This window comes from Siniperca chuatsi, linkage group LG9, assembly GCF_020085105.1.
Source record: "Siniperca chuatsi isolate FFG_IHB_CAS linkage group LG9, ASM2008510v1, whole genome shotgun sequence".
Taxonomy (NCBI): domain Eukaryota; kingdom Metazoa; phylum Chordata; class Actinopteri; order Centrarchiformes; family Sinipercidae; genus Siniperca; species Siniperca chuatsi.
Genome location: NC_058050.1, coordinates 27,263,758 through 27,288,862, shown reverse-complemented (window position 1 = coordinate 27,288,862; position 25,105 = coordinate 27,263,758). Strand labels below are relative to the sequence as shown.

The 25,105-nt window shown below is 41.1% G+C and overlaps 1 protein-coding gene and 1 long non-coding RNA gene across 2 annotated transcripts in view; both read left to right on the top strand.

The window, feature by feature from the left end:
• The first annotated feature begins 1,789 nt into the window (after window positions 1-1,789).
• LOC122882230 lies at window positions 1,790-9,614 on the top strand. Its single transcript, XR_006379314.1, has 3 exons — window positions 1,790-4,845; window positions 6,854-6,925; window positions 7,333-9,614. It is a non-coding gene; the product is annotated as an uncharacterized LOC122882230 (long non-coding RNA).
• A 7,665-nt stretch (window positions 9,615-17,279) lies between these two features.
• Window positions 17,280-25,105, top strand: part of znrf2b (zinc and ring finger 2b) — a 34,460-nt gene continuing 26,634 nt past the window's right edge. The window contains exon 1 of the mRNA XM_044207184.1: window positions 17,280-18,002. Coding sequence (XP_044063119.1) covers window positions 17,582-18,002 — 421 coding nt within the window. The 5' untranslated portion in view covers window positions 17,280-17,581. The remainder of the gene's footprint in view (window positions 18,003-25,105) is intronic.

The following is a 25,105-nucleotide window of genomic DNA, read 5'->3' as shown; positions in this document are numbered from 1 at the left end:
TCTCTCTGTTCTTTACTGAGATCCCAGGTGACTCAATCATTTCTCTCTCCACTGGAGCTGCAGGGGCTGTTCTTGCTGTTCAAATGGAGACGGAGAATATGCTGCATGTGACTGCCCAGATGAGTTGATTCTGACTTACTCCACAGCATAGCTGTGTGTTGAAAGAGACCACCCTGCTTTGGGTAAAGCCAGATGCCAGGGAGATGGGGTGCAGGAGAGCTTTTATTTGTGTAATTAGGGTGCTCGGTGGAGTCTCATATCAAACTTAGACTCAGTCGATATGTTGCCTTTGGCTTAGCAAGGTCGTGTTACCCAACAGCTGTGTGTCGTTTGAGACGGATGTGGGGCTGCGTGAGATGAGGCTTAAATTGAATTTCAAGATTTAAAATATGTGCGAGGTGAAGGGTTCATAACTGCATTGTTTAATGACGGGAGGGAAGCTGAGGCTCGTCAACAGAAAATAATCCTCAAAGCTGTTAAAAGGCTGCGGCAGGGTCACAGCAGGCCGCAACAAGCTCATTTCTCATCGGAAGACGAGAGACAAACACTTGACGACATGAAACATGACCAGAAATTTAGACAATTTTTAAAAGACATAAAGTTCTTAAAAAGGCGACTAGGTTTGTTTTAAGCCCTAGTCACACTAAAAGGTGGCACAGTGAGGTTTTCCCCACGTCCATGAAATACCTGGCGCTAGAGGCTCGGTGACTGGTGGCACTAGTTGGTGAACTACTGCAGCTAGCAAGCTAAGCTCTAACACACTAGCCAACCAGGAATATGCCAGTGACAGTCATGAACAATAGCTCTCCAAGCTAGCTGCTAGCTCGCTGGCTAACTAATCAGACAGTAAGCTGATATAGTGCGCATGCGCCAGCCCGCATGCTGCCTGTTGCCGTAGCTCCGTCTCGTCGTCTTACTTTTTCCAACTTTTAACTTTCCTTTTTTCTTCCAAACTTGAGTAACTTGTGTGTAAGTGTAATTTAAACTACGCTCTTTGTGAAAATGAGGGTTGAAAGGTGATACTTAATTTATTTTCTGACCTGTTTTATAGTGTTTTATAGTGTATCATATCGTTTTCTAGTACTTCTCCTGTGTGCACTGACGTAAAGGCGAGCTACTGTAACAAAGAGTTTCCCTACGGGGATCAATAAAGTATTTCTGATTCTGATTCTGAAGCAGTTTATTCAAGAGACATATTTTCACCACTGACTCCTGTCTCATAACTGTGTTCTGTGGAGCAGTTCGTACTCTCCACTGGTTAACCCTTTAACCAGAAAGTAACATACTGTATATGACAGCTGAGCGCTGAGGGGAGCATAAATGCTAAAAGCTACAGATTCATTCAGTGACAGTGGCGATTCAGTACATTAAGTTTAACCTAAGGACTGTTAAATATGTGCATGTTCATGCGAACGTGCATCGATGATTAATTCGGCTTTAGATTGTTCAGCTAGCGCTGAGTTGTAAAACAGTTTAGGTTAACTGAAGTCAGGCTTTTCACAATTTTCTTAGCCTCCTTCGTGGAACACCTTCCAGGTCTCCAGCCTGCCCATTTAGTCAGGATGAGGGAAGCTTATTTACATTCCTCCATCCTGCGGGAAGAGCTGCAGAGGCGAGGCAGTAGAGAGGATTCTAGCTGTCTCTGTCCCTGTCCTCATTAGTGCAGAGCTGGTCTGTTTTCTCTCTCTCTCTCTCTCTCTCTCTCTCTCTCTCTCTCTCTCTCTCACACACACACACACACAGAGCAATCTCCAGCTCTAAACAGGCTGACAGTTTGAAGATAGGCCCACTGTGCCGAGCCGAGCAGAGCAGAGGGCTGTGAGATGAGAAAGCCCCTGAGTAAAGGAGAATGCAGGCGAACGCTTGTAATTGGGCCCTGAGTATCAGCTGCCAAATATCTCCTGTTAGTTCTCTGCGCTTTTTCCCCCCGCTATTACTATGCTAATACTATGCCATCTATGCATGCAAATGAGACAGGGTACACTTGGCAGAGTTCCTGCCCTCAGCTGGTCTCTGTCACAGGGAAAGTAATGCTCACTTTTCTCCCACTGATCGCTGACACAAAAACACACATTACCTTCAGCAGGTGTTCTCACTGCATCCATGATGTGCTGCAGAACTGTCAGGCACAAATGTTCTGCAGCCTAAAACTGTATTTTATGTGATGTGACGTACTAACTATTTCTATAGATCCATGCTGTGTTCAGAGAGCTCACTGCTTAATGTGTGTTGAGATGTGAAACAAACATGTTTGCATTAGTATTGGGCTTTTTTATTGTTGGACAATTGATGCATCAAAGTCAACAATCTACAATCAGTCTACAAGCACCTATTTCAATAACAACACTTGGAAGAACAGTTTTTAATGCAAGGAGCTGTCTAATTCTTATTTTCACTACATTCGTGTTTTCCTCTGGGTTTGATTTTCAGCAGCCAACTGTCATATCTCACAGAGAGCCTTTCACCAGCATGTGGATGAACCGTACATCGGTTTTAGACTTTACAGGTGGGCTTTAGGCCTAATTTCTACTCAGAGTTGAGCCACGTTTAACAATTGAGGTTGCTTTCACACCTGTAGTTTGTTCCAGGCCAAAGAAAAATTGCCTTTTTGAGTTCTGGCCTGTTTCCTGTTCAAACTGACTTTTTTTTCTTTTTTTTTTACAAGCAAACCAAGAGGAGTAAACATAAAGTTCACAAGTGATCAACAATAGCGTTTACCGATATTAGTTTCAAATAAGGCACATCATCTTTACTCAGATCTATTCAGACAGCTATGGTGCACATATAGAAATGTGATCAGTTGTTCAGTCATTGTTAATCCCAGAGCTGTGCACTGTTAATATGGCCACCGGGTGCTGTGTCACAGAAGCTCTTTGTTGCTCTTCCTTATGTTTCACAGAACTATAACGACTCTTTAAAAACAGGAGCGTCGTTTCCGATCCCGTCTCTGGTGTTACATTGTATCTGCATACATCCTGAGGACGAACCAGCAGTCTTTCCCACCTCCTATTGTGTGTGTGTGTGTGTGTGTGTGTGTGTGCGTGCGGGAGATCTTCTCTGCAGAGGTTGGGCCGGCTGCTGTCTGAAGCACTCTTATCTTAAGTAAATTATGACATGATGTGTTGACAGACCAAACAAAGGTAAAGAGATATTCCCATGGTGTAGGATGCCTGGCCTCCAGCATGAACACACCACGCTCTGTGTGTTCCCATACAGGCGAGCCAGAGCTAATTGCAAGTTGGCCAAGTTAGGATTACAGAAATTAAAGTAAAGGCAGTTTACTTTGGCTTAATGTAGCAGCTCGTCCTACCTGTAATTTGCCCTCATAAGTACATGTTGTGTCATAGTTAGCCACATCTCTCCTCCTTGTGCTCCTTGTCTGTCATCTGTTCGTCTCTTGGTGTGTGTGTGTGTGTGTGTGTGTCTGTGTGTGTGTGTGTCTGTGTGTACGGGCCTGGGCGGGGCGCTTGGGTTTTCCCTCCTGCTGCGGATCACCGGCACACCTGACGTTCATCACCCAATCAGCTCCCACAGTACATGTACCTGCAGCCGGCGCCGGGTCGTCTCAGCACGTCACCACGTCACCGGCGCTACGGCGACAAACCCGGCCAAGTGGAGCTCTTGTCGCCGTCTCCTGTGTAAGCTCGGCTGTCCCTGCCGGTGATCGCAGCCGCCCTGTCCTCTCCGATCTCTGCAAACTGCCTCTCCTGTCCGTCTCCAGAACCCGGTCTCACCTCTCCGCTCCTGAGCCCAGTCGGACCAGCCTGACCCATCGACCAGTGACTGTTTACCGTGTTGCAATGAAGACTGTTAAAGCCGCTATCCAGCTGTGCTCCGCTTTTGGGCCCTTCGATCGTGCACCACAACATGTTGTGCATGTTCAGTCCTGGGACTGCAGGTTCTTAAATTACTGATTGTGAACCTGATGGTTTTCTACAGCCAACTATTTTTGTCTAACAGTTACAGACACACATGGACACATTTTGTTAAACTTTTTTTTTTTATAGATTTCTTAATGAAAATATTTTGCGCTCATGCCTTTGTCTCAGTAAGGCCTATTTTGAGAAGTATTTGGCCTTTTCATACTGGATCCGAAAGGAAACAGTCCACTGAATGTTTTTTTTGTTAATGATATAACACTGACAGGGTCCACTCTGAGAAACGAATACTTTTACTTTTGATACTTTCAGTACATTTTGCTGATAATACTTTTGTACTTTTACTACTTTGAATGCTGAACTTGAGCATTTCTGTGGCGTGGTATCACTACTTCAGTTTGCTAGTCAGCTCAACTTGCCTGCAAATGTAATTTTGGTCATTTTAGATGTAAAGTGTTGTGGTGCTTTTTCCTCAGTGCATCTGCTAACAAACAATGTCTGTCCTTGGCTTGTAAGCTACAGTTACCTGCAGATATTTGTCTGCATTGTGACTCCATGCCCCTGTAGGGGGCAATTAAACGCTTAAACACTTAAAAGGTAAATACAGTAACTGGTATATCCCCAGTGACCCTTTTTCATCCTTTCAATAATATGAATATATTGGCCACAAAAAGGGATGACTAATTGTAATTTCAATTGGGTTTTAAAATCCCTAATATTCAGGAACAAGTGAAGTTCCATACTGTTATAAATGGAACACTGTTTTGCTTCTTGTCTACAATTCTCTTTATTCAGGGGTTTTTACTTCACATCACTACCGAAAACAGTTCTGCTGTGATATCTGTAATACAGACCAAGAGGCTCAACGACCTTCAGAAAGGTTATGGTGCAACAGTGAAGCAATGAATGAAGACATGCTGAGGCCATAAGAGGAAGAGAAAGAAAGACTGAAACAGACTTGAGTCAGGTCAGATAAGTATTTAAAAATGTTTCTGTGCTTCAGAGTTTGATATGTGAGGGGCAAAAAATTGAAATATTGAAGGGTGTAAATATACGGTGGCGGTTCTAATCCATTCAAACTACAGGGGCCAGACTGGGGCCAGCTGTTGCTTTAGAGGGGCCAGTTAAATCAACTCTGACACTAAGTGCTGATTTTTAGCAGTGGAGTGGTTCAGGAGCCAAGTCAGGCAGGTCTTCTAAATAAATAAAGCATAAAGAAAAACAACGTGTCATTTTACAAAATGAACAACTTCAAACGTACGGTGTTGTTCTATTGTGATGTCATAAACCAAATCACATAATATTCAATCGGTAAACTTTGAGACACCAGACGATGTTCACATCAAAAAGAAACAGTTCACATATAGATACATGACCTACATGTGTTTCCTACTGCAAAGCTTATACTCTGATACAGCTACAGATCAGTGCTGAATACCAAAAAGACTGCACGCTAAAAACATTCACAGATTTCAGTGTTTATGTTCAAATATCAAATACATGACTTACCCACTGTTATCTATATGCATAACATACAAACAATATCTTATAAGACCTACAGTATTCTAGTTACTTTGAGCTCATTACTCTTTATGCAGCACAGCTAACAAACAAAACAGGGATGAAGAAATCAACAGGCCTGAACAACCAATACATGAAAAACGTAAGGAATTCCCTGCTACTCAGGCGCTGTCCCTGCAGAGTGACTCCATGACAGCACAACAGCTTCAGTGTCCTGGCAAACCTTTTATTAACTCCTTCTATTGTTTGTTGTGTGGCTTCAGTGTTTCTCTTCCAGCGACTTGTCCATTCACAGGTACGCAGCGACACGTCAGTGATCGCATCTGACTGTTTTCTAATCAAATGACGTCGACTTCACCTTCCTTCCTTTCGACAGACGCCAGTAAGGGTGCGATATTGTGTTTGGCCACACACACTGGCTGACATAGCAGCGGCTACAACCCAGTGAGGCACTGTTTCATTAACTCATTCAGTCATTCGAGGAAACTCAATGAAGACATGGCAACGGCAGCAAATAATAGACATAAATAATAGACACTGCATTTTAGTTCACAAGGGGGTCCATGAGGCTTGTTGCTACAGGGGCGCAGGTCCCCCCTAGCCACCACCTAGAACCGCCACATACTATACTTAGTAATATATACTTAAGGAAATAAGGTTTTCAGGTTGACTGCTGAAGGCTCACATTAGCTTCGGCTGAACTTTAAGATGCATCCGCTGCATGACTGAGGACTGTAGATGTTGTCCCCCATCTTTTGACGTTGTCGTAACTCATATGTACATATGGCATGTGAGCTGGCAGTATCTGTCAAGCGCTAACATTTTTTTAGTCCAAGTTCATATTATAGAGTCAGCTGTTCCCCGACCTGTATGCCACACCATAATCATCCATTCTGAGCAGGAAAAACCTACAATATTTATATTCACATTTATGAAATATTACTGAACAGATCTACAACCAAATAACAAATTATTTTCTCAGTTTCATTAACCATTTCCATGTTTGATTTGTGACAGCTGCAAAGGCTCCGTATGACTATCGATACACAGAGAAGGGCCAGAAATGGGAGAAAATCCACGCATATGTCCATGTTTTTATCCCAGTCACACAAAGGATGTTTCCGCAGCCGAATAAGAGCAGAGAATGTGGCGGGTTGGGGGGAATTGCTCTGATATCTGGCTCATTTGAAGTGTTGATAGGCAAACAGCCACAAAAAAAACTGAGTTAATAAGCAATTTAGAGCTTTAAACCCAGTCCATGATGAAAGTTCAATGATATCAACACAAATTTGCTGTCACATAATCTCTCCTTTTAATCATTTCCCACTGTCAGCACAGGGCTAACAGAAAAACAAGCCTAATCCACCTGATTGACATCTCCCACTAAATTGGCTGGGAGAAGGACTGGAAAATATGTCAGGCAATTAATTAAGTGCTTTTTTCTTCTTTTCAAGTTTTTTGTCTGGAATGCAGAGTGGCGTAGCCGGAGTCAGAACACACAGAGGCAGTGTTGGTGCATTACGGAGGTCAGTCACTGGTCACTTGTGTAATCGGATAATATGTGACTGTAAACTGGAGCTACACGTGATCAGAACTCACATCAACCCTGTGAGATGTAAAACCACAGAGCTACTAGACCAGCATGCGCGCGCACACACACACACTCACACACAGATGTCACTGGAAGCTATGGTGCATGTTTTTGCATGAATCTGGTATTAAAGGATCATCAGTTTTCTTTCTAGTGTTTTAATTGGAGCAGCGCTTAAATATACATCATAACTTTGATTGTTTTGTTTTAAAGGATGCTGTTCATGTGTTCAGTGCTGTCTCTAAGAAGACTGTCTGTTTGTGAGCTTTCCTGGGTAAAGCTGACATTACAGTGTGACATGTGGACCAAACTGTAAATGATTTCTTTCTTGTTTTGATCCAGAATGCATTCAAATGTGCAACTTGCACAGTCAATCAGCTCCAAAACTGCAGAACCAGAGCGGACACCAACAGACATCAGGGCCCCATTCCTCGGACGTGGATAACCGAGTTATCCAGATCAGAATGTTGACGATTTGACATGAGTCTGGATTTTTTTGGTTCTTCGAAGCTGCTCAGAATTCATCTTGAACTGTTGTCATAGCAACAAGCCCTTAAGCCTAAACCTGCAAAAGTGCAGGCTTATTGACAATTAGCTTGACCAAGATGTTTTAGGGTGAACCCCAAATAAAAAAGAAAAGAAAAGTTTGTACACTAAAAAACCCCAATCTAAATGTAGTTTGAGATTCTGTGAGAACTGGAGGGGGAAAAAGCTTAGAAAGGGTGAACTCAGTGTTTGAAAGCTTGAAATCTAATAAAGCCCAGGAGAACAGTGACAAATTTGAAACTCTGAAACGTTGTTGGAGAAACACTGTAAAAAGAGTGCTGTAGTTGTGAAGAAGGAAAACTCAAATACAAAATAATGTTTGCAGAGATTTAAAAAAAAATCAGCCTATCAAAACATTATGCAAGCCTACAAAACTTAGTTTCAATCTTGCAAAACCTTTTTTATTAGATTTCAAGCTTTCAAACACTGAGTATCAACCTTTCAAAGCTTTTTTTTCCCAGTTTCAAGATATGACCTGATTTTCATCCCATATGAATCCCAATGTCCAGTACAGTACCAGTAAGCTGCCAGTGTGCGATAAAGTGCCCTCTGCAATTTTGCATCTGTCACACAAAAAATCTAGATGGATAAATAGAAACAGGCAAGAAGAAAAATGTGTATTTTTGGTTTGGGGTGAACTGTCCCTTTAAGTGTCCTATATTAAATAAATAAAAAAGACGTTATGAAATTAATAATCATATGGATAAATGTGTAAAATATATAAATGAAACAACAAGTTGGTAAATTATTTAAGACATTATTAAAACTGAACTAATTTGCTTAACTCATCATTATCATTTTCATAATAGCAGAGTTTTATTGGATATTATTTTTATTTCATTATAGACATTTTATTTCAAAATTCCCTTTTTCAAATGTCTTATTTTTTTATTTCATAAGGGTATTTTTCCCAGTTACACTTTTATTTCATAATGTCACCTCTCACCTTACAGTCAATCACGTACCCCCGCTTCTCTTAAGCTAGCAAGCTCAACAACTAGGCCTACTACCGAATTTAGCCAGTTAGCTTCTGTTAGCTAGAGCAGAAGTAATTTTGAATCAACCAACTAGAGGCTGCTGCTGTAAATAAACACAGTACACAGACACAGTAACTAACGTTAAACCTCTTCAGCTTTTAAGCCTTAGCTTAACAAGGCTGCTAATGCTACCTACCTTGCCAGCTAACTAGCTAGGCTGGGTTGTGAGCTTGGATTATTACTCTGCATCAAAGTGAAGAGCCAGCGTTAGCAGTGCTAGCTAGCTCCTGTTGGCTAGAGCAACCACAGAGAAAGCTACACTGTGTTTTTGTTCTTTAAAGAGTGAAAGAGTTGTGCGTCTTTGTCTGAGGAACATCTTTAGAATCAAAACACAGCCGAGGTAACTGAATTAACCAGCTAGCTGCTGCCATAAACACTGTGTCTTCACTTTGATGCTGATAAATAAATCAAGCTCACAACCCAGCCTAGCTAGTTAGTCAGCTAAATACACTGGTACAGGTAACTAATGAGTTTCTTAAATAATTTCACAAATTATTATTTCATTTAGATATTTTACACAATTTAACTATATGATATTGAACACTTTGGGGCTCCATAAAAGTGTATTTAATGAGCCAAAGAAAAAAGTTTGGCCTGGAGGACAGATAAGATAGGTAGACAATTTAATATTTTAACAGGGAGTCTAATGTGACTGCTTCTTGTCTCATCTGTAAGAAGAAAGTTGCAGTCTTTAAGGACTAGAATCTGGCATTACTTCACTAAACATGTAGAGGCAAAGGAGTGTAAGTAAATAGTTGAAATTTATTCCTGAGTGTTCAAGTGGGCCCTCTATGAGAGAACAACTTGGCCAGTGGCCCTTAGGAAATTTGAATTTGAGACCCTTGCTCTACATGAAACTGTTACATGGTCACAACCTAACCGGCACTTTGGTAAGATCGCACTATTTTCAAGGATGGTGCAGTCATGTAAAACGTTTCTGGTTTGTTGTAGTACAACAGTAAAATAACATTTTACAAGTATTAGTAGATTTGTTTCCCATTCCATATTCCATTTTTTCCATTAATGTGTAGTTTGTGTATGTTGTAATTATGTAAATTATAATAATGATTAGAATAAAGGCACATTGCTGAAGGAAGTAGCATACTGTGCAGCCTCTTGTGCAGTACTTGTATTGTGTATGACTCACACTTTAATTCTTATATTGAGTAAAATACCCAACTATCTATATACAGTATCAACCAAAGATGAACACAACTGTGTTGGGTGTACTGAGTAGAAATGATAGCAGTTCTTTCTAAGTCAGTGTGTAATGCCTGACTACACACTCTTCTCAAGAGTTCAATAAAAACTTGCTGCTCAGAAACCAGGTGTAAAAATTCGATCTCCTGTTTGGGTATGTTGCAACACTGTGACATGGACATAGCTGCTAATGTTGGGTATTGTTGACAGTCCCTTTAGTCCTGTAGTGCATGAGCTGATTTTATCAAAGCAACACTGCCACCCAGTGGTGTGTAGGAATAAAACATGGACATTAGGTCTCAATGGGTTCATGAGTTTCTACAACTAATAGCCTTGGGGAAATATTTCCACTTTCACTGGCTGTACCATTGATGAGTTGCATTCGGGTGTTTTCCGCTCTCTGTAGTATTGTCTGTGTGATTATTGACTGCCACAGCTTGAAAGATGTTTGTTTCAGCTGTTTGCTTTGTATCTAAGACTTCATCATCAGGCTGGATCTGTTAGAGGACACAGCTGGCTGGAGTCAAGAAGAGGAGAGTGCTAAAATGAGGAGAAAAAGAGAGTGAAACCGTATTTAGATCACGATACACTAAAAGTTTTTTTTTTTTTAAGAAATCTGAAGTTTAGATGGGTTGGCAGCACAAAGTACAGAACGTTTTCCCTCTTTCGACTGACCTGCCCCAAGTCCTCCTGCGCAAAAATCCTTAATAAAGCCTGATTGTTGTTAGTCACAATCTTCTCTGTGGCACCAGTTTGATTAGAACCTTGCTGGTGCAGGTTTTTAAAAATGGTGGTTCTAAAATACTATGAAAAAGGCTAGCATATTTGACCAATCATTAACATTTGACACTGTAAACCTGGCCCTGAACCCCCCCTGGAGCAGGGACTGTTCAGGGGGCTGGGACTGTGGTGCCTGGAAGTTCGTGTCTTATGTTGCTTAACACCTCCTTTGCCTCTAAATATTTGCTTTTTTTTTCACTTCCTACCAGTGATTTTGTACCAGTGTTTCAGGTTGTAACATTTCTATTTTTTGATTGCTGGCAGTCAGCTTGGTGATATACTAAAGTGGGCTGGAGAGCTTTCATCATGTTAGCTGATGAATTATGCTGCATAAACTGTGGTCCAGATAGGCGCCACAAACAGTCGGACTAACAAAGATCTACTTAAGATCTATATGGTTTTGGGTTTTTCAGTCAGAAGGTTTGGTTCCCTAATAACTCCCGGTCAATACATTTTAAGGGATTTTTAGCGTTTCCAGCAGAATCCCAGGGGATTCCTAACTAAACTTTCTGTCACCTATGTGAGAAAAGGTGTGTTCAAAAATATTGGGAATATTAAATTGAACTTTTGGACTGTATATATTTTTCACTGTTATTAGATTCATATATATGAGTGTTTTTTTTTTTTCTTTTTTGCCAGCTGTAGTCTCCTTTGTTGGCCATCAGGGGTGAGCAGTGCACTGCTTTTACCTGGTGGAATTCTGTCAGGTACTTCATATTATTCAGAAAAATGGAAAATACCTGCACTCTCATTACAAGGTGTTATTTCACACTGGGAACATAAACAGTAGTAGCATTTTGAGACTGTGACTTGAATCTCCTGAACTGAACCAAGCAAACCAAAGCCGGGACGCCGTCATGAGATTTGTGAAGCCTGAATGATGTAATGTTGTGCTGTGACTCGGGCTGGAAGGGCCATCCATGATGCAACCTGAAGTCCTCCTCAAAGTAAAGGTGTGATCTATGGCTGATGAGGTGAGGGATTTGATTCATGGACTTCACCTTGAAGTGGCAAAGCTCGGTTTGGTCAAAGAGAGGACGGGATCAGTGTCACAAAGATGTGATACCACATCCTTCCAAATGATCAAATGCTTGGTTGCATAATGTCTCCCTGACACCTTGACTCTACTTTTCCTAACGTTAATTATCTGCTTTAATGAGGAATAATAGCTGAATGAGAGCAAATGGAGGGCATTACAAAGCCTTGTTGCACAGAATCTGGCAACAATTTCTGAATTCAATACTGATACAAGAAATGTATGTCAAAAGCACTGTTGTGATACTGAGTGCTGATGGTGAGATTATAATTCCCGTGATGGTAATGATAGCAATGACTTACAATAAGTGAGACATAACTTTATTACAAAAAAAAATTTAAGAAATATAGAATAATCTAAGTAGAATGATACTAGTAGGAAAAATACAAAACAAATCACACATTAATTTATACACTTTGATTAAGAATTCTTAATCTGCATCTGCAACTGTCATTGTTGATTCTACCATCAGATGGATGTTCACCGTCTCAATTTAGCGTGTTAGCATGCATTTACTAATAAACACTAAACATAAATTCCAGGTGAGGCTGATGGAAATGTCTTTAGTTTTACAAAGTCCTGCAGTAATATGATTTTTAAGGAAATATGTATTTCATGCCGTCCTCATCTCTGCTAAAGGCTCCAAACAGCAGACAGGCACAGTTAGAGACTAGCTGGTGAACATGGTGGAGCGTTTAGCAGCTACAGAGCCAGGTGTTTCCCTCAGGAGCTGCTGGAGACCAAATCAGAACTAAAAGGAGAGTGTATATTGGACACAATTCCAAATGAATGCTAATATTTCACCATGTCTGTTTCATGTGTATACAGGAAACTGTTTGCTAACGCTTTCGCCATATCAACTTTATATGGACATATATGCTGACAACAATTAATACCGGTTTAAGTATTAAGTATGGATTAAGTTTTAATTGTACATAGATTACAGGCTTCCAGGCACAGATTCCAGCCATTGCCAGGGGTGCAGGGTCAAAGTAGAGACAGAGGTTTTATTTTATTTCCATTTATTTTGGTTTATTATTTTAAGGTAAGAGATGAGAGAGGGGCCTCTGCTGACAGTTACATTACATCATGTATTAAGGGACGATTTAGCTGGAGAGATACTGCAGTGAAATTATAACAACTGACCACCAGCAAATGAAACTGAAACATCAGCACCTTATATTGTCACACACATATAAACCAAAGGCATTGTAACACAACTGGAAACACATAAAAATGCTTTGAATGCTGTATGTCCAGTCAAAATAATTTGATAATCTATTTAGGAATTTAAATGTCATTGCCTACTTCTGACCTCTGGGGGGTGCAGCTACACACCCTGCATCCCAACTAAAATCACCAAGCGTAGAAGGTCAGAGTTAGACTAATACTGTATATTGGTTTGGTGACTTTTTCATCTGAAAAACTGAAAAATCACACTTTGGGATAGTGTTATCCACCCGCGATATAATGAAAATTATGCGGTTTTATTAGAGCTGATGACTGATTAGATTAGTCTAATTACATATTTATTACAGGTTGAGTTTGCTGTAAATACCTTCATTAGAATCCTGTGTCTTAGTAGAGAGTTTTAGTTTTAGTTTTAATAACCCTGTGCAATATACTCTTTTCAGTTTAAAATTCCCTCTTTATTGATATTGATATTTTTACTGCTGTGCAATATCCTCCGTCTCATTATAATCCTAATAAGCTACATTTAACTTGACAGTTCATGCACTATTACCTTATACCGTATTATTATCATCAACTGGTAAACCCACTTTGTACTTCACACTTATTTTAATTTATACTTATACCCACTTGGTACTTAATTTATTTTCTGACCTGTATTATAGTGTATTATATTTTTTTGCTTAATACTTCCATTCCTGTGTGCACTGACGTGACAGCGAGCTGCTGTAGCAAAAGAGTTTCCCCTCAGGATCAATAAAGTATTTCTGATTCTGATAGTTGGTGTTTCCCATGGTCTAAATGTTGTTTCAGAATTCAATTCAATTCAATTTTATTTATATAGCGCCAGTTCAGAACAGAAGTTATCTCATTGCACTTTTCCTATAGAGCAGCTCTAGACTGTACTTTTTATAATATTCATTACAGAGACCCAACAAATCCCACCATGAGCAAGCATTTGGCGACAGTGGCAAGGAAAAACTTCCTTTAAGAGGCAGAAACCTTGGGCAGAACCAGACTCAATGGTGGGCGGCCGTCCGCCGCTGCCGTGTTAGGTTTAAAGAACTTCCCAGCACAGGCCAAGTCCAAAAGGATTCCTGCCACCAACACCTAAATACTGCTACCACACTGACGGTTCATTCAAACAAACACAAGCCATTGAGTAATTGTGTAATTGTGATTTTGCTGTTTGGCTGCTGAGCTGCCCTGTCCTCCCCTTCATTGTGCAGGTGATGATGGATGTGGCGGCCATCGATCGACAGATAACCCGGGCTATTTCCAGACAGAGGAGATTAGAAGGATTAACGCAGTGGAGGGTGAGGAAACCACTCACCTTCCACTCCGGCTCTGTAAACTCTGTCTGCATAATGTGCCTGCTGTAGTTGACAGGAAGTCATTCTGCATTCAAAGCCATTAGAAACCCCTCAAAGCCATCACTGAAGTTTTTGGCAGAATTACTTATCGCAATGAATTTACACGAATATGGTGGTTCATGTTTTTACAGGAACCAAACCATGGCACTGTCAACCACAAACCAAAGGCCCAATGAGAAGTTGTGTCCTTGACAGCTGTTTCACTGTTTGTGATGCCACAAGTCAGACCAATCAGATCCATCACAAACACTGTATCCAGGTAGAATTTGCCGTTTGAAAGCTGCCATAACCTGTATTTCCTGGTAATGTGTTCCCTGTCTCAGTGGGAGTGAGCAGTGCTTTCTAACAGGAGACTTGCTGCCCTGTTGTGTTTCCTGTAAACACCAGCTGCTTTTATCTGAGTTGTGTCCTTTTTTGAATTTAGTGTATGGAGCATCGCAGCATGCCATCCTTCTCTGCTGCTTGCATCTGGGAACTATTTTCAATGTTATGCATCCGGGTGCTGTGCCAAAATTTCACTCCCAGTCAGATTTCCGCTCCCCTTTGCATGCATGTGCAAGAAAAATAAATGTCTGTGTAGCAGCTTTAGCAGTTTTGGCAGAACTATCTGTGCAGTACAGCCCCCCTTTTATCTTTGTAACACACGCATTTAAAAGATAAAAGCAATCTAATTAGTTAGAAAGCCATGTATGGAAGCAAAGAAAGGCCTTGATCTTCTTTTTTTCCTGAATACCTTACAGTGAAAATCAACCCCATCTGTGTACTTAATGTTGAAATACCACAGAATATGTTACTTTGAAACATCTATCTAAATGTATGTGGTTTGAATTTCCAAATTTGCTCATTTCAAGTTTTGGATTTTCAAAAACTTTTTATGAATGAAAAATCAAAACCCCTGAGTTTCCCTCATCTTCTTTCTTGAATCACATGACATGAACCTGATAGGACAGAGGTCGGCCGGATTGCTAATTTTTGGCAGCTCGAAAATCCAAGGTTGAATTTTTCATCTTGCATTTTGGTGAATTTCACCAATCCAATTTGAATAACCTGTTTTTTTTTATGCTTGTTTTGACATGAACTTTTAGAACTGAAAATGACCAAATAAATTTCAGCAATTTGGAAATATTTTTTTAAACCAAAATAATAATTTAAAAAAAACATTGCACATGGGAACCCTAAAAAAATGTCTTAAAATCACATTGTTGAAACTGCACAATTTTAAATTACCTTCTGGATATTTCAAAGAGGGGAATTTAAACCACACAAGTCAGATAGAAGTAAAATATTTCATTATTTGAATTTCAACATTAAGTATTTAGAAGTGAATACATTTTGCATGTATGTACTCAGTTGCAGTGTTTGTGATTTAATGTCATTCTGCAGATTCTAACAACAGGGAGCAAATTTAAAAGGAATAAGTCCTGGATTGATGGCAATAACTGTTGCCATTATTTGGTGGCTGTAATTGCACAAACAAGATGGTAGCTAAAGAAAAATTGTATAATTACAAAACACTATGTAAAGCAGAACCTGAATGCTGCACGTTCTTTGTTACTTAAAAACATCAGAATGAGGAGTTCAGGAAGAAGACCTTAAACGTAGCTTGAGACTTTGGTTGTTATTGACGTTGCTGCTGCTGCTGACGTCACCCGACGCGGAGGTCCAAAATGTATCAAGTTTGCATATACACACACACAATCAGGCCAAAAAGAATCCCTTTGGGTTTCAGAATAAGAGCATGACTTCTGTTCTGGAAAATTACATGACAGATTGGGTTGCACGGAATAAACAAGTGTTGCCCCCAATTCAGTGGAATAGTTCTTTCAGTGCATCTACAGAAATCAGCTGCCAGACACCAGACACTAGACAACGTTAAATAGTGTAGACTACTATTCATTGCTAGTAGCCTATTCAAGTATACTGAGGGGCCTGATATCTTTTCTGAAATGGAGATAAATGGAGTGCAAAAGGCATAAAGGCAGTTCGTTACAGGAGTAAACTGTATAGTCATTTAACCACCAACAATATTATATTTTTTTCCTGGAAAGATTTTAGCATTTTGGAGCCACTTTACAGATGATGTATACTTTAAACAACTGCTCACAATTTTGCAAAGCATATCATAGTGTTTTATTATGGTTATCATCTCAATAAACATGACAGTTGAACATGCCGACTACATTAAATGCTGCAGTCCACCCAAGTCTACAGTAGAAACACAGCGGTGCAACATGGCGGCCTCCGTGGAAGGGGACCCGCTCTCTCTGTAGATAAAAACGGCTTATTCTAAGGAAACGAAAACACAATGATTCTTATTTTCAGGCGATTATACACCAATGAAAACATACTAATAAATAATATATTCCATTTCTGCCAATAGCTCCTCCTAAATGTTACACACTGGACACACACACATGAATACAGATTTAAACAACAACAAGTATTAGATATTGTACTTTGTGTTTAGCGCTTATTAGAAAATATTAGCTAGACTAAGTCAGTGACCACAGTAAACATTACCTGCTTAAAATCAGCATGTTAACATTTTCATCGTGAGCGTGGCTGTAGACTCTTGGCTTGTTCAACTGTGAGATGTCCTGCTCCTGCTCAGTATGTTAATAGCGATAATGGTGTAGGCCTCTTGGCAGTATAGGTGTCTAAGGTAAACTAAGAAACCCCTCACAGTATAACGCAATACAAACAGCACCACAAACTCCAGTCCAAAATGACCACAATTAAAACTGTTAAAAATGAAAATTACAGAAGGTGGGATTTATTGCAGGGCTGTTTTAGGTGGACCTAATACACTGGAAACTGTCAATGCTCCCTATAAAACACCGCAATGGCTTTATTTTGAAACTTCTTGGCGGAAATACTTGTGAGCTCAGCGGGATTGACAGCTAGCCTGCGCACCGGGTCTCCTCGCAGCCGCGGATAAAACGGGTTTGTCCCAGGCTTTCTCCTCCATCACTTCCTCCTTTGGAGCAATGTGTTGTCAGGCAGGGAGGCGTGAGGAGCCCGGCTCTTCGCTCCTTCGTGCTGCTCAGGAGCCATGGCGGAGCGCGCACTGAGGAGGAAGCACACCGGGTCCACGGCAGCGGCTCAGGCGAGGACGGCTCCCCGTTACCTGCAGCACGGACACAGTTGTTACTGACGGAACACAATGGTGACGGCTTCTAAAGTTTTACACTCACCTTTAGCTCTTGTCACAGATGGCCGGTTCAACTTTTCACTTCCTGCCATTTTCCTAATGTCGATGGGATCATATATATATATATCGCCGTATCGACATCATATAGCGACGCAGAGTTAATTCTTTTCTTCCAGGACGTCTGTCCTGTAACTGTTCGAGCCCTCCGCCGCACCGTCCCGCAGTGGCTCACAGAGCGCCTCTTTAATATTTCAAAGCCGAGTCAGTGAAGGTTAACATGGGGGCAAAGCAGAGCAGCCCGACTGCTAACCCAGCTACTAACGGACGGACTAGAGCCTACTCCGGCTCGGACCTGCCCTCCAGCACGTCCAGCAGCAACGGCAGTAACGTTAGCAGGACTGCCGCCGCGGCTGTGAGGTACCATGCGTACAGTGCGTCCGGAGCCTCTGGAGCCACGTCCAGCACCAGCCAGCATCTTGGTGCCAGGGCCAGGTCTGTGGGGGGCTCCGGGGGCTCCGGGACCAGACCTCAGTCCGGCATCAACATTCCGAACAGCAGCGGAGCCTACAGCTCCCAGGAGTCCGGCGGCAGCAGCCCGGAGGAGGCGGCGGACAGGGAGCGCTCAGGCGGCGGGCACGAAGGTCCCCGGCTGCTGATAGGATCACTACCAGCGCACCTCTCGCCTCATCTGTTCGGAGGTAAGAGGGCAGAGCCGGCTCAGCGGCTCACTGAACCGGAGTGACACATGATTGTTTACAGCAGGGCTTGGCAGATGGTTTATGATGGGGGGCCAGTGTTACCACAGTGGTTTTTATTTCTTTTGCAAGAGATGTAGTTAATATATGACAGAGGAACTGATTTCAAGCCAGCGTTGTTTTAAAAAAAAGAACTCTGGAGTAGTTTTTTTTTTTTTTTTTTTAATCCCAGCTGAATGAAGTGCTGATCAAACTGGCCTACAGGCACGTTCTGTTAAAATGAGCAGAAGATGGGTCACGTGACAGCAGTTTTCTGGTCTTGTAACAGGCCATCTGAAAACATGATCTCATTAAAGGAATAAAAACTAAAGCAAAGCAGAGTTAGGGTTTTAGATTGCTGAGGTCATGTTAGAATCTTTTGATCAGACACCAACACTAAAATGTATATAATGTGTTTAATGTATTTGGATTTGTTGTATTTCTTCATTTAGAAAACGGTGTGATTACATTTTCTGTCCTTTTATTTCCCAAAGTCTGTTTTCTAATCTGTCTCTGTTGGCCAGGAATCCAATTCTGGCCTCTTAATTTGTTCGTTGTCCTAAAATAGTCCAATTTAAATATACTGAGCCTAAAAATAGTGGAATCAGCCAATAAAATATCTACTGTGTGTTAGTTTTATAAAACTGTAAAATGTAAACTCCCCCAGGTTGTCAGAATTAACACTGAAGGCATGACCTCAGTGTGCCCAGTGATAGCTAGTCTCTGAGTAATGCTGAAACTATTGGCCATTCATTGATTAGGCAATCAACAGAAATTCATTTGACAACAATTTTGATAATTGATGAATCGTTTGTCAGTTTTTAAAGCAACAATGTCAAACATTCTCTGGTTTCAGCCTCTCAAGTGAAACAAGTTGCTGCTTTTCTCTCTTCTACAACACTATATACTGAATACTTTGGGGGTTTGGACTGTTGGACAAAACAAGACACCACTAGAGGCTCTGAGAACTTGTGTAAAAACAATTTTTGGTCAGTTTTGAACAAAATATGACAAACTTCTCCATGCTGCTGAGGGTTTAAAAAAGTAACTTTGCCTATATAAAATCCAGCCAAAAGTCTTTATTTAATGCAGAGAACTAGACAAAGCGTTTTATACCACCTTTTACTCAAGAAGTACTGAGGTTCAACAGTCAGATCCACAAGGAAGCAAAGTTGTGCTGATATAACTTACACTGATGGCTGATGCTGGCCAGTGAGTGGCCCCTGCTGGTTTTAATGGCATCCATGTGTAAAGATGATGACTCACATGTGCGAGTTGAGCCAAACATTGTTAAGATAAACAGTGTGAGCCTCCTTGTGAATGTCTCCTCGTTGATTTCATTGATCGGCCGTGACAGCTGCGGGGACTCAAGTCACCTGATTGGTCAAAAGTTCACTTAGTTCAGGTCCAAAGATTGATCAAGTGACCCAATCAGCTGCTGCGATGTCACTACCAACTCTACAGCAGCATCCGCGGGTCATTCACAGCTCTGCTCATCTCGCGCTGAGGTTATCCAATCAGAAGGCAAGGCTGTTTTCAGCTGTTCAAGCCAAGGATTTAGCCTCAAGTAGACCAGAGGTTCGGTTTTGAAATGCCTCGTAGTTCGCCGACTCAATTGCTGGGAAACGTTTGCTGATAGAGGAAAGACAAAAACTCTCAAAAGCACTTGAAGAAGACAACAGGCTCGTTTGAGATGAATTTTGCCTCGACTTGTGGACGAGAGCGAGTGGTTGCAGCCGGGAGAAGTGACGAAAGGCTGCAGTCTTGGCCGGTTTCCAGCACAATAAAGAATGTACAGGAAGTCATATAAATATTGATCAGATCGTCCCGAGTGAATCAAGTGTTATATATGATATCAAGCTATTCAGCTTTTACTGAGTCACCAATAATGGTTGCTTAAATGATGTTCTGTGTAATATGGTAATAAAATGCCTGATATCTGAGATCATTCTGACGGCATTTAATGTTCAGCCTTCATATTTCTGAAATTATTTTCCATATAAATTTCATATAAACTCAAACTCATTCACATCCCGAAATAAAGAAATTCAAACCATCAATCAATAATCAAAATAACCTCACAATTACATATATAGCCTACACGGGGAGAGGAAAAGCAGGAGTACAAGGCACATATTTCCATCGTTGTTTGTCAGGCATAATGAGACAAAAGCGTTCTCATGTCCTACCTGTTACCAACAGGAATGTTTTCGTTTCATAATGCTTAGCATCAAATAGCAGTACGGTTCCTCTGTTGTATCTGAAATATTTGGATTTCATTAGTTGAGCTTCTGTGGCCTCCATATAAGATATCTGACATGCGTTCATCGTGTGGTGCCAACTGTCTTCCCACTAGCTTCCCACCATCTTCACTTTCTGACTTGTAATTGGATCGCTGGACAAGATTTTGGACCTATACACACATTTATCATTTTTCCACGTCTCTCTCTTCGTCCAGCCCAAACATTCACTTGTTTTAGTGACTGTAGACGGGCACCCATATGCGGCAGGTTGTTAATGTGTGTGTGAGTCAGCAGACAGCCGCCTAATAATTAACTCCACTTGTTAAGTTTCCTTCCTCTATAACGGTGCATGGATGAATCAATAGTACACACACAAGTATATGTGTCTGCAGGCTGTGTTAGCAGTGGTGCGGTGTTCTCTCTGTTAATGGTGTTGGATCTTAATTTAAAGACCCCCTCTAGATTTAACAGCCTCAACATTCTGATGAAAATACAGCAGAGCTGCTTCGTAACATTCAACCCGACAACCAACTGAATGGTTGTTGGGCTGAACGCGGCCTGTGAGAAACATACAGTTTAAGGTGAACCTGTCCTGTGTATTAACAGGGACAGTAAAATGAACAAATAACTAATGAAAAATTAAAAACATATGCAGTAAAAAAAACAACAACATGCTATTGCAGTTAGTAGTTCATATGGAAAACTCACCTGTTGCTGAGCGGATTTAAAAAAAAATAAATAAATTCAAGTTACTTATGTGAATTTTGGCCGCTGGGTTGTTTTTGCAGTGTATGCTTATTCGCCCCAAACACCTCATGTACCAACTCTACAGATGTTAGACAAAAGCTAGCTAACCGGCAAGTTACGCATGCGAAACGTACGTGTTTTGACAGCTCAGCCTCACACTTTTCCTCCAGACCGCGACCTCGAGTTAAACCCAAGATTGGAGAATTACTGAAGCCTCTATTTATTAGTTTAAAAGTAGTCAAATTTAAGTATAGAGTCTGGAAATAGTGGAATGTGGGCCAGTCATTCAACTCATTGTTTATCTCACCTGCAACTTGGCTATTTTAGTCAACAGTATGTTGTGTGGCTCATTGCATATATCTAGATAAGGATGGTAGTTTATTTAATATTTCTGTTTTTAGCAGCCTTTAATGAACACCATTTCCCATAAGGCCTAGATGTTCGCGGGCTAAATGTCACGGCTCGACAAGAGAGGCGAGTCCATGAGCGAGTCGAGGGGTCGCGGTTGGTTCAGACAACCACTGACTGTAATAACAGCAGGACACGGACAACAGAGATTACAGCTGGCATTACGATGATGATTGTCGTCGTGTTCATTTTCATTAATATGTCAAAAGTGTGTGATTTTGAGCTTTTATGTAGTTTTAATGCAACTGTAAACAAACAGCAGGGAAGCAATGAACACTTATTGGCAAGAGCAGCATGAGTAATATGCATTGAGTTAAACATTTTGTGAGTTTCATGTGGCTTTAAAAGGAGATTTTGTTACAAATTACAAAATGTCCGCCCAGATTACTGTTGATGTTTTGAAACTCAACAGTGAACATACAGGAAGCAGTGAGCAGGGGGGACATTTTGGGATTAGGGGGCGCTAAGGGCAGCTATAACAAACTCAGCAAGTGCTTTAAACATACTCATACCATAAATGTTGTACAGGAATACAGTTGCATTGAAATTCATCTTTGCAGAGAACATTGAACGCTTGAAACATTCCATCTGCCCACAGGCCCACATCTCCACCTCACTGATACTGGCTACCTCGCACTGAAACTGAAGACACTATAAATTCAGTTTGTCTGTTGTGTGGCACTCCAGTTCAGCAAGGAAATGGCAGCGAGACAACTGAAAAGACACAGACAATGCAAGCCCCATAGGAGAGCTTTGCCTTCCAGATAACACGCAACATGCTGAATCATCCACATGCACAAAAAAAAATATCTAGTAAGGTACACTATGCCCCCAGGCTGCCAAGTCTGCATTGATTCAAATCCTTGAATCAAACCTAATCATAGAATTGAAAACCCCTGGGTACGGTTATGTATTGGCTATGGACTTCCTGCATGAGCAGTCTGTGTGTTCAGGAAGATAGTGTCAAAGTCCGAAGTCTGTAATCATTATGTTTGTGGTTTTTTTCTAGAATTTCCGTCCCTGCTAGACTGTAAGCTCATGATGGAAATGCTTTCCTGTTGTCAGTGTGTGATTTGGATGGACATAGCTTCCTATCACAGAGTGTGAAAACAGCTCAGCAGCCTGGTTTTACCAAATGGATCCAGTTCTAAATTGTTGCAAACTTTTGATTTCATGGATGTGCTCATAGTGGACTGGGCCCAGACTGAGAAATTGGATTTAAGGACCATAGTTGCTGCTTCCCGTTTCCCTGCAGAAAGTAATTCTAGCTGGGTCAAAGGTTTAATAAATCAGTCTTAAATGTTGCACAGAGCTATAGATTCTCTAAAGCGTATTCTGTACATGTCTCTCTAAAACAAAAGCAACGCCAGCTGTAATTTTCTTCTGTTATGTGCATTTGCGACAAACTGTTATCCATTCCATACAGTACCGCCTAAACATTTGTATGGCTGCCAAAAGCCACGGAGGGACGCACAATGGGACAGTCACACCTCTGCAGTGTTGTTCTCCTGCTCTATTTATTCTGTTTTCTGAAAGTGAAGTGGGGACAGCGCAACATTTTCGTCAGCTTTGTGGACATAACGCTCCATTATCTAACAGGCAGATGTTCGTGATATTCATGATGCTCACATGAAAAGTGACAGAAGTGTTTGCGTGGAAAAATTTGGAGAGGAGAACTTGAGAAGCTGCTACTTTCATACCTCCACACAGCTGGCCAGTCACTGCGTAACGTGGGTGTAGGTATTGGATTGTCTATTTTGAAAAGTTTCCTGCCTGATTCCAACATTGGACAGGTTTCAGACACTGTTAAACAAGCGCTTCTTTTTAAAGGCCCTGCGCACCCACACAGGCGTTTTCAGTTATGGCTGATTAAACCTCTGTCCAGGCTGAAGGGGATGTCACCAGACTTCATATTCTGTAGCAGTAATAAAGGTGTAGTTTGTCTTTCCGTAACAGGTGCAACAAAAGTAACAGTAGAGTGAGGAATATGACATCAAGCACAGTCTGTACACGCTCACACGGTCCCGGGAAGTAGTTTGAGATTAGCCGCTTTTGGATGTCAGCACTGCTGATATAATGAATATTACAGCATCGAAGGGGAGCTAGTAGGGCTTTAAACCTTTAATCGTGTTGCGTATCCCATTCTTCTTGTGTGTAGGAAATCTTTTTGTCCCAAATTTGGAGGAAATCAGAAGCTTCCAAATCCAAACCTACACTTTAAAGTGTGTACTGTTCCGTTTGTTATAATGCAAAGATTTGAGATGTTGAGAAAGAAATCTTGTAAGGCACTTAAAGGAGTGCTACAGTATATTTCAAGGACTGAATCCTTCAGAACTACAAAACAGAAATAGGTAGATTATTACACCAAGGCCAGACTGCAATCAGCACATGCAGCATTTGTCCCTGTTTGAACTGTGGTTAAACAGTACCAGCTATGACAGCTCCGTTGTTATTTATGACCTTCACCGAGTCCCTCCTTAAACTGAACAGCAGAGAGAGAGACTGTAGCGATGATGTCATCTAGAGACAAACCCCGGGGCTGCTCCACAAACAGTGAATAGCGAAAAAGAAAACTGACAGCTTGGTGGTTTTACTGTGAGATGGGGATATTTTCTGATTCACAGCTAAAAGCACTTAAAACACAGTGAACTGTCTCCAAGAACATTCCTGTGAGCGCACAGATTCAGTCACTAGTGCAAGCAGTGTCACCTGATGACATCAGTTCAAGTCTTGATGGTCTGAGTCCCATCTTTGGGTGACCGCTGTGGACGTTTGTACAGTAGATGTTGAATTTCTGCACTATGGATTTATGCTTTCGTCAGGATTTCTCTCATTATAAAGATGCAGTCAGGGATTTTTGTGTGTGTTGTTAATAGTCCGGTCACTGCAGGATTTAAAATTTTAGAGCAAAATCAATCAATCAGTGCGATCAGCGTATTTGCTTGCGGGGGCAGGATACATCCATTAAAATCTTTGGTGTCAAGTTGAACATAGGTAAAGTTAAACATGCATATTTGAGCCACTGACCAATAGCAAACCGTCTTGACAGCGCTGACCTTTGAGGGAATGTAGAGCAGGAGAGTCCAAAACAGAAGAAGCTATCATACTCTAACTACTACTGTTAGCTGTGCCTCATTATCCACTTTTATATTACCCTGCTCTGCCGTAGAATACATTGTTTCACAAAAGAGGCAGTTTACAGACCGTTATGAGACAGGAGTGGATGGTACAAATATGTCCCTTGAATAAAATGTTTTAATTTATTGTCTGGTTAGACCTAGCTAGCAGCCAGCAAGCTTGGAGAGTAATTGTGACTGACTGGTACTAGCATGTTCCCAGATGGCTAGTGTGTTAGCTCACCAGCTGTAGTACTTTGCCAACTAGCCCTACGAGTAGCTACTATGCTACTACTGTAAGCTTCCAGCACTTTGTAAAATTCGTGCCATTGACAAATAGCAGTTCACCAGCTAGCCCTGCAAGTACTCACTATGTCAACAAGCATCTAGAACCAAAGATTTCTCAAAGACTCTAAATATAAAGAATAGCTTAGTAGAACAGGCTAGTACTTATTTTGGCAAGGTATGTCAATGGAACTGCATATTTATATTTCAGATAACTATACAAGTATGTACAGATATATAATAATACAGGAATATGAGTGTCTCATAC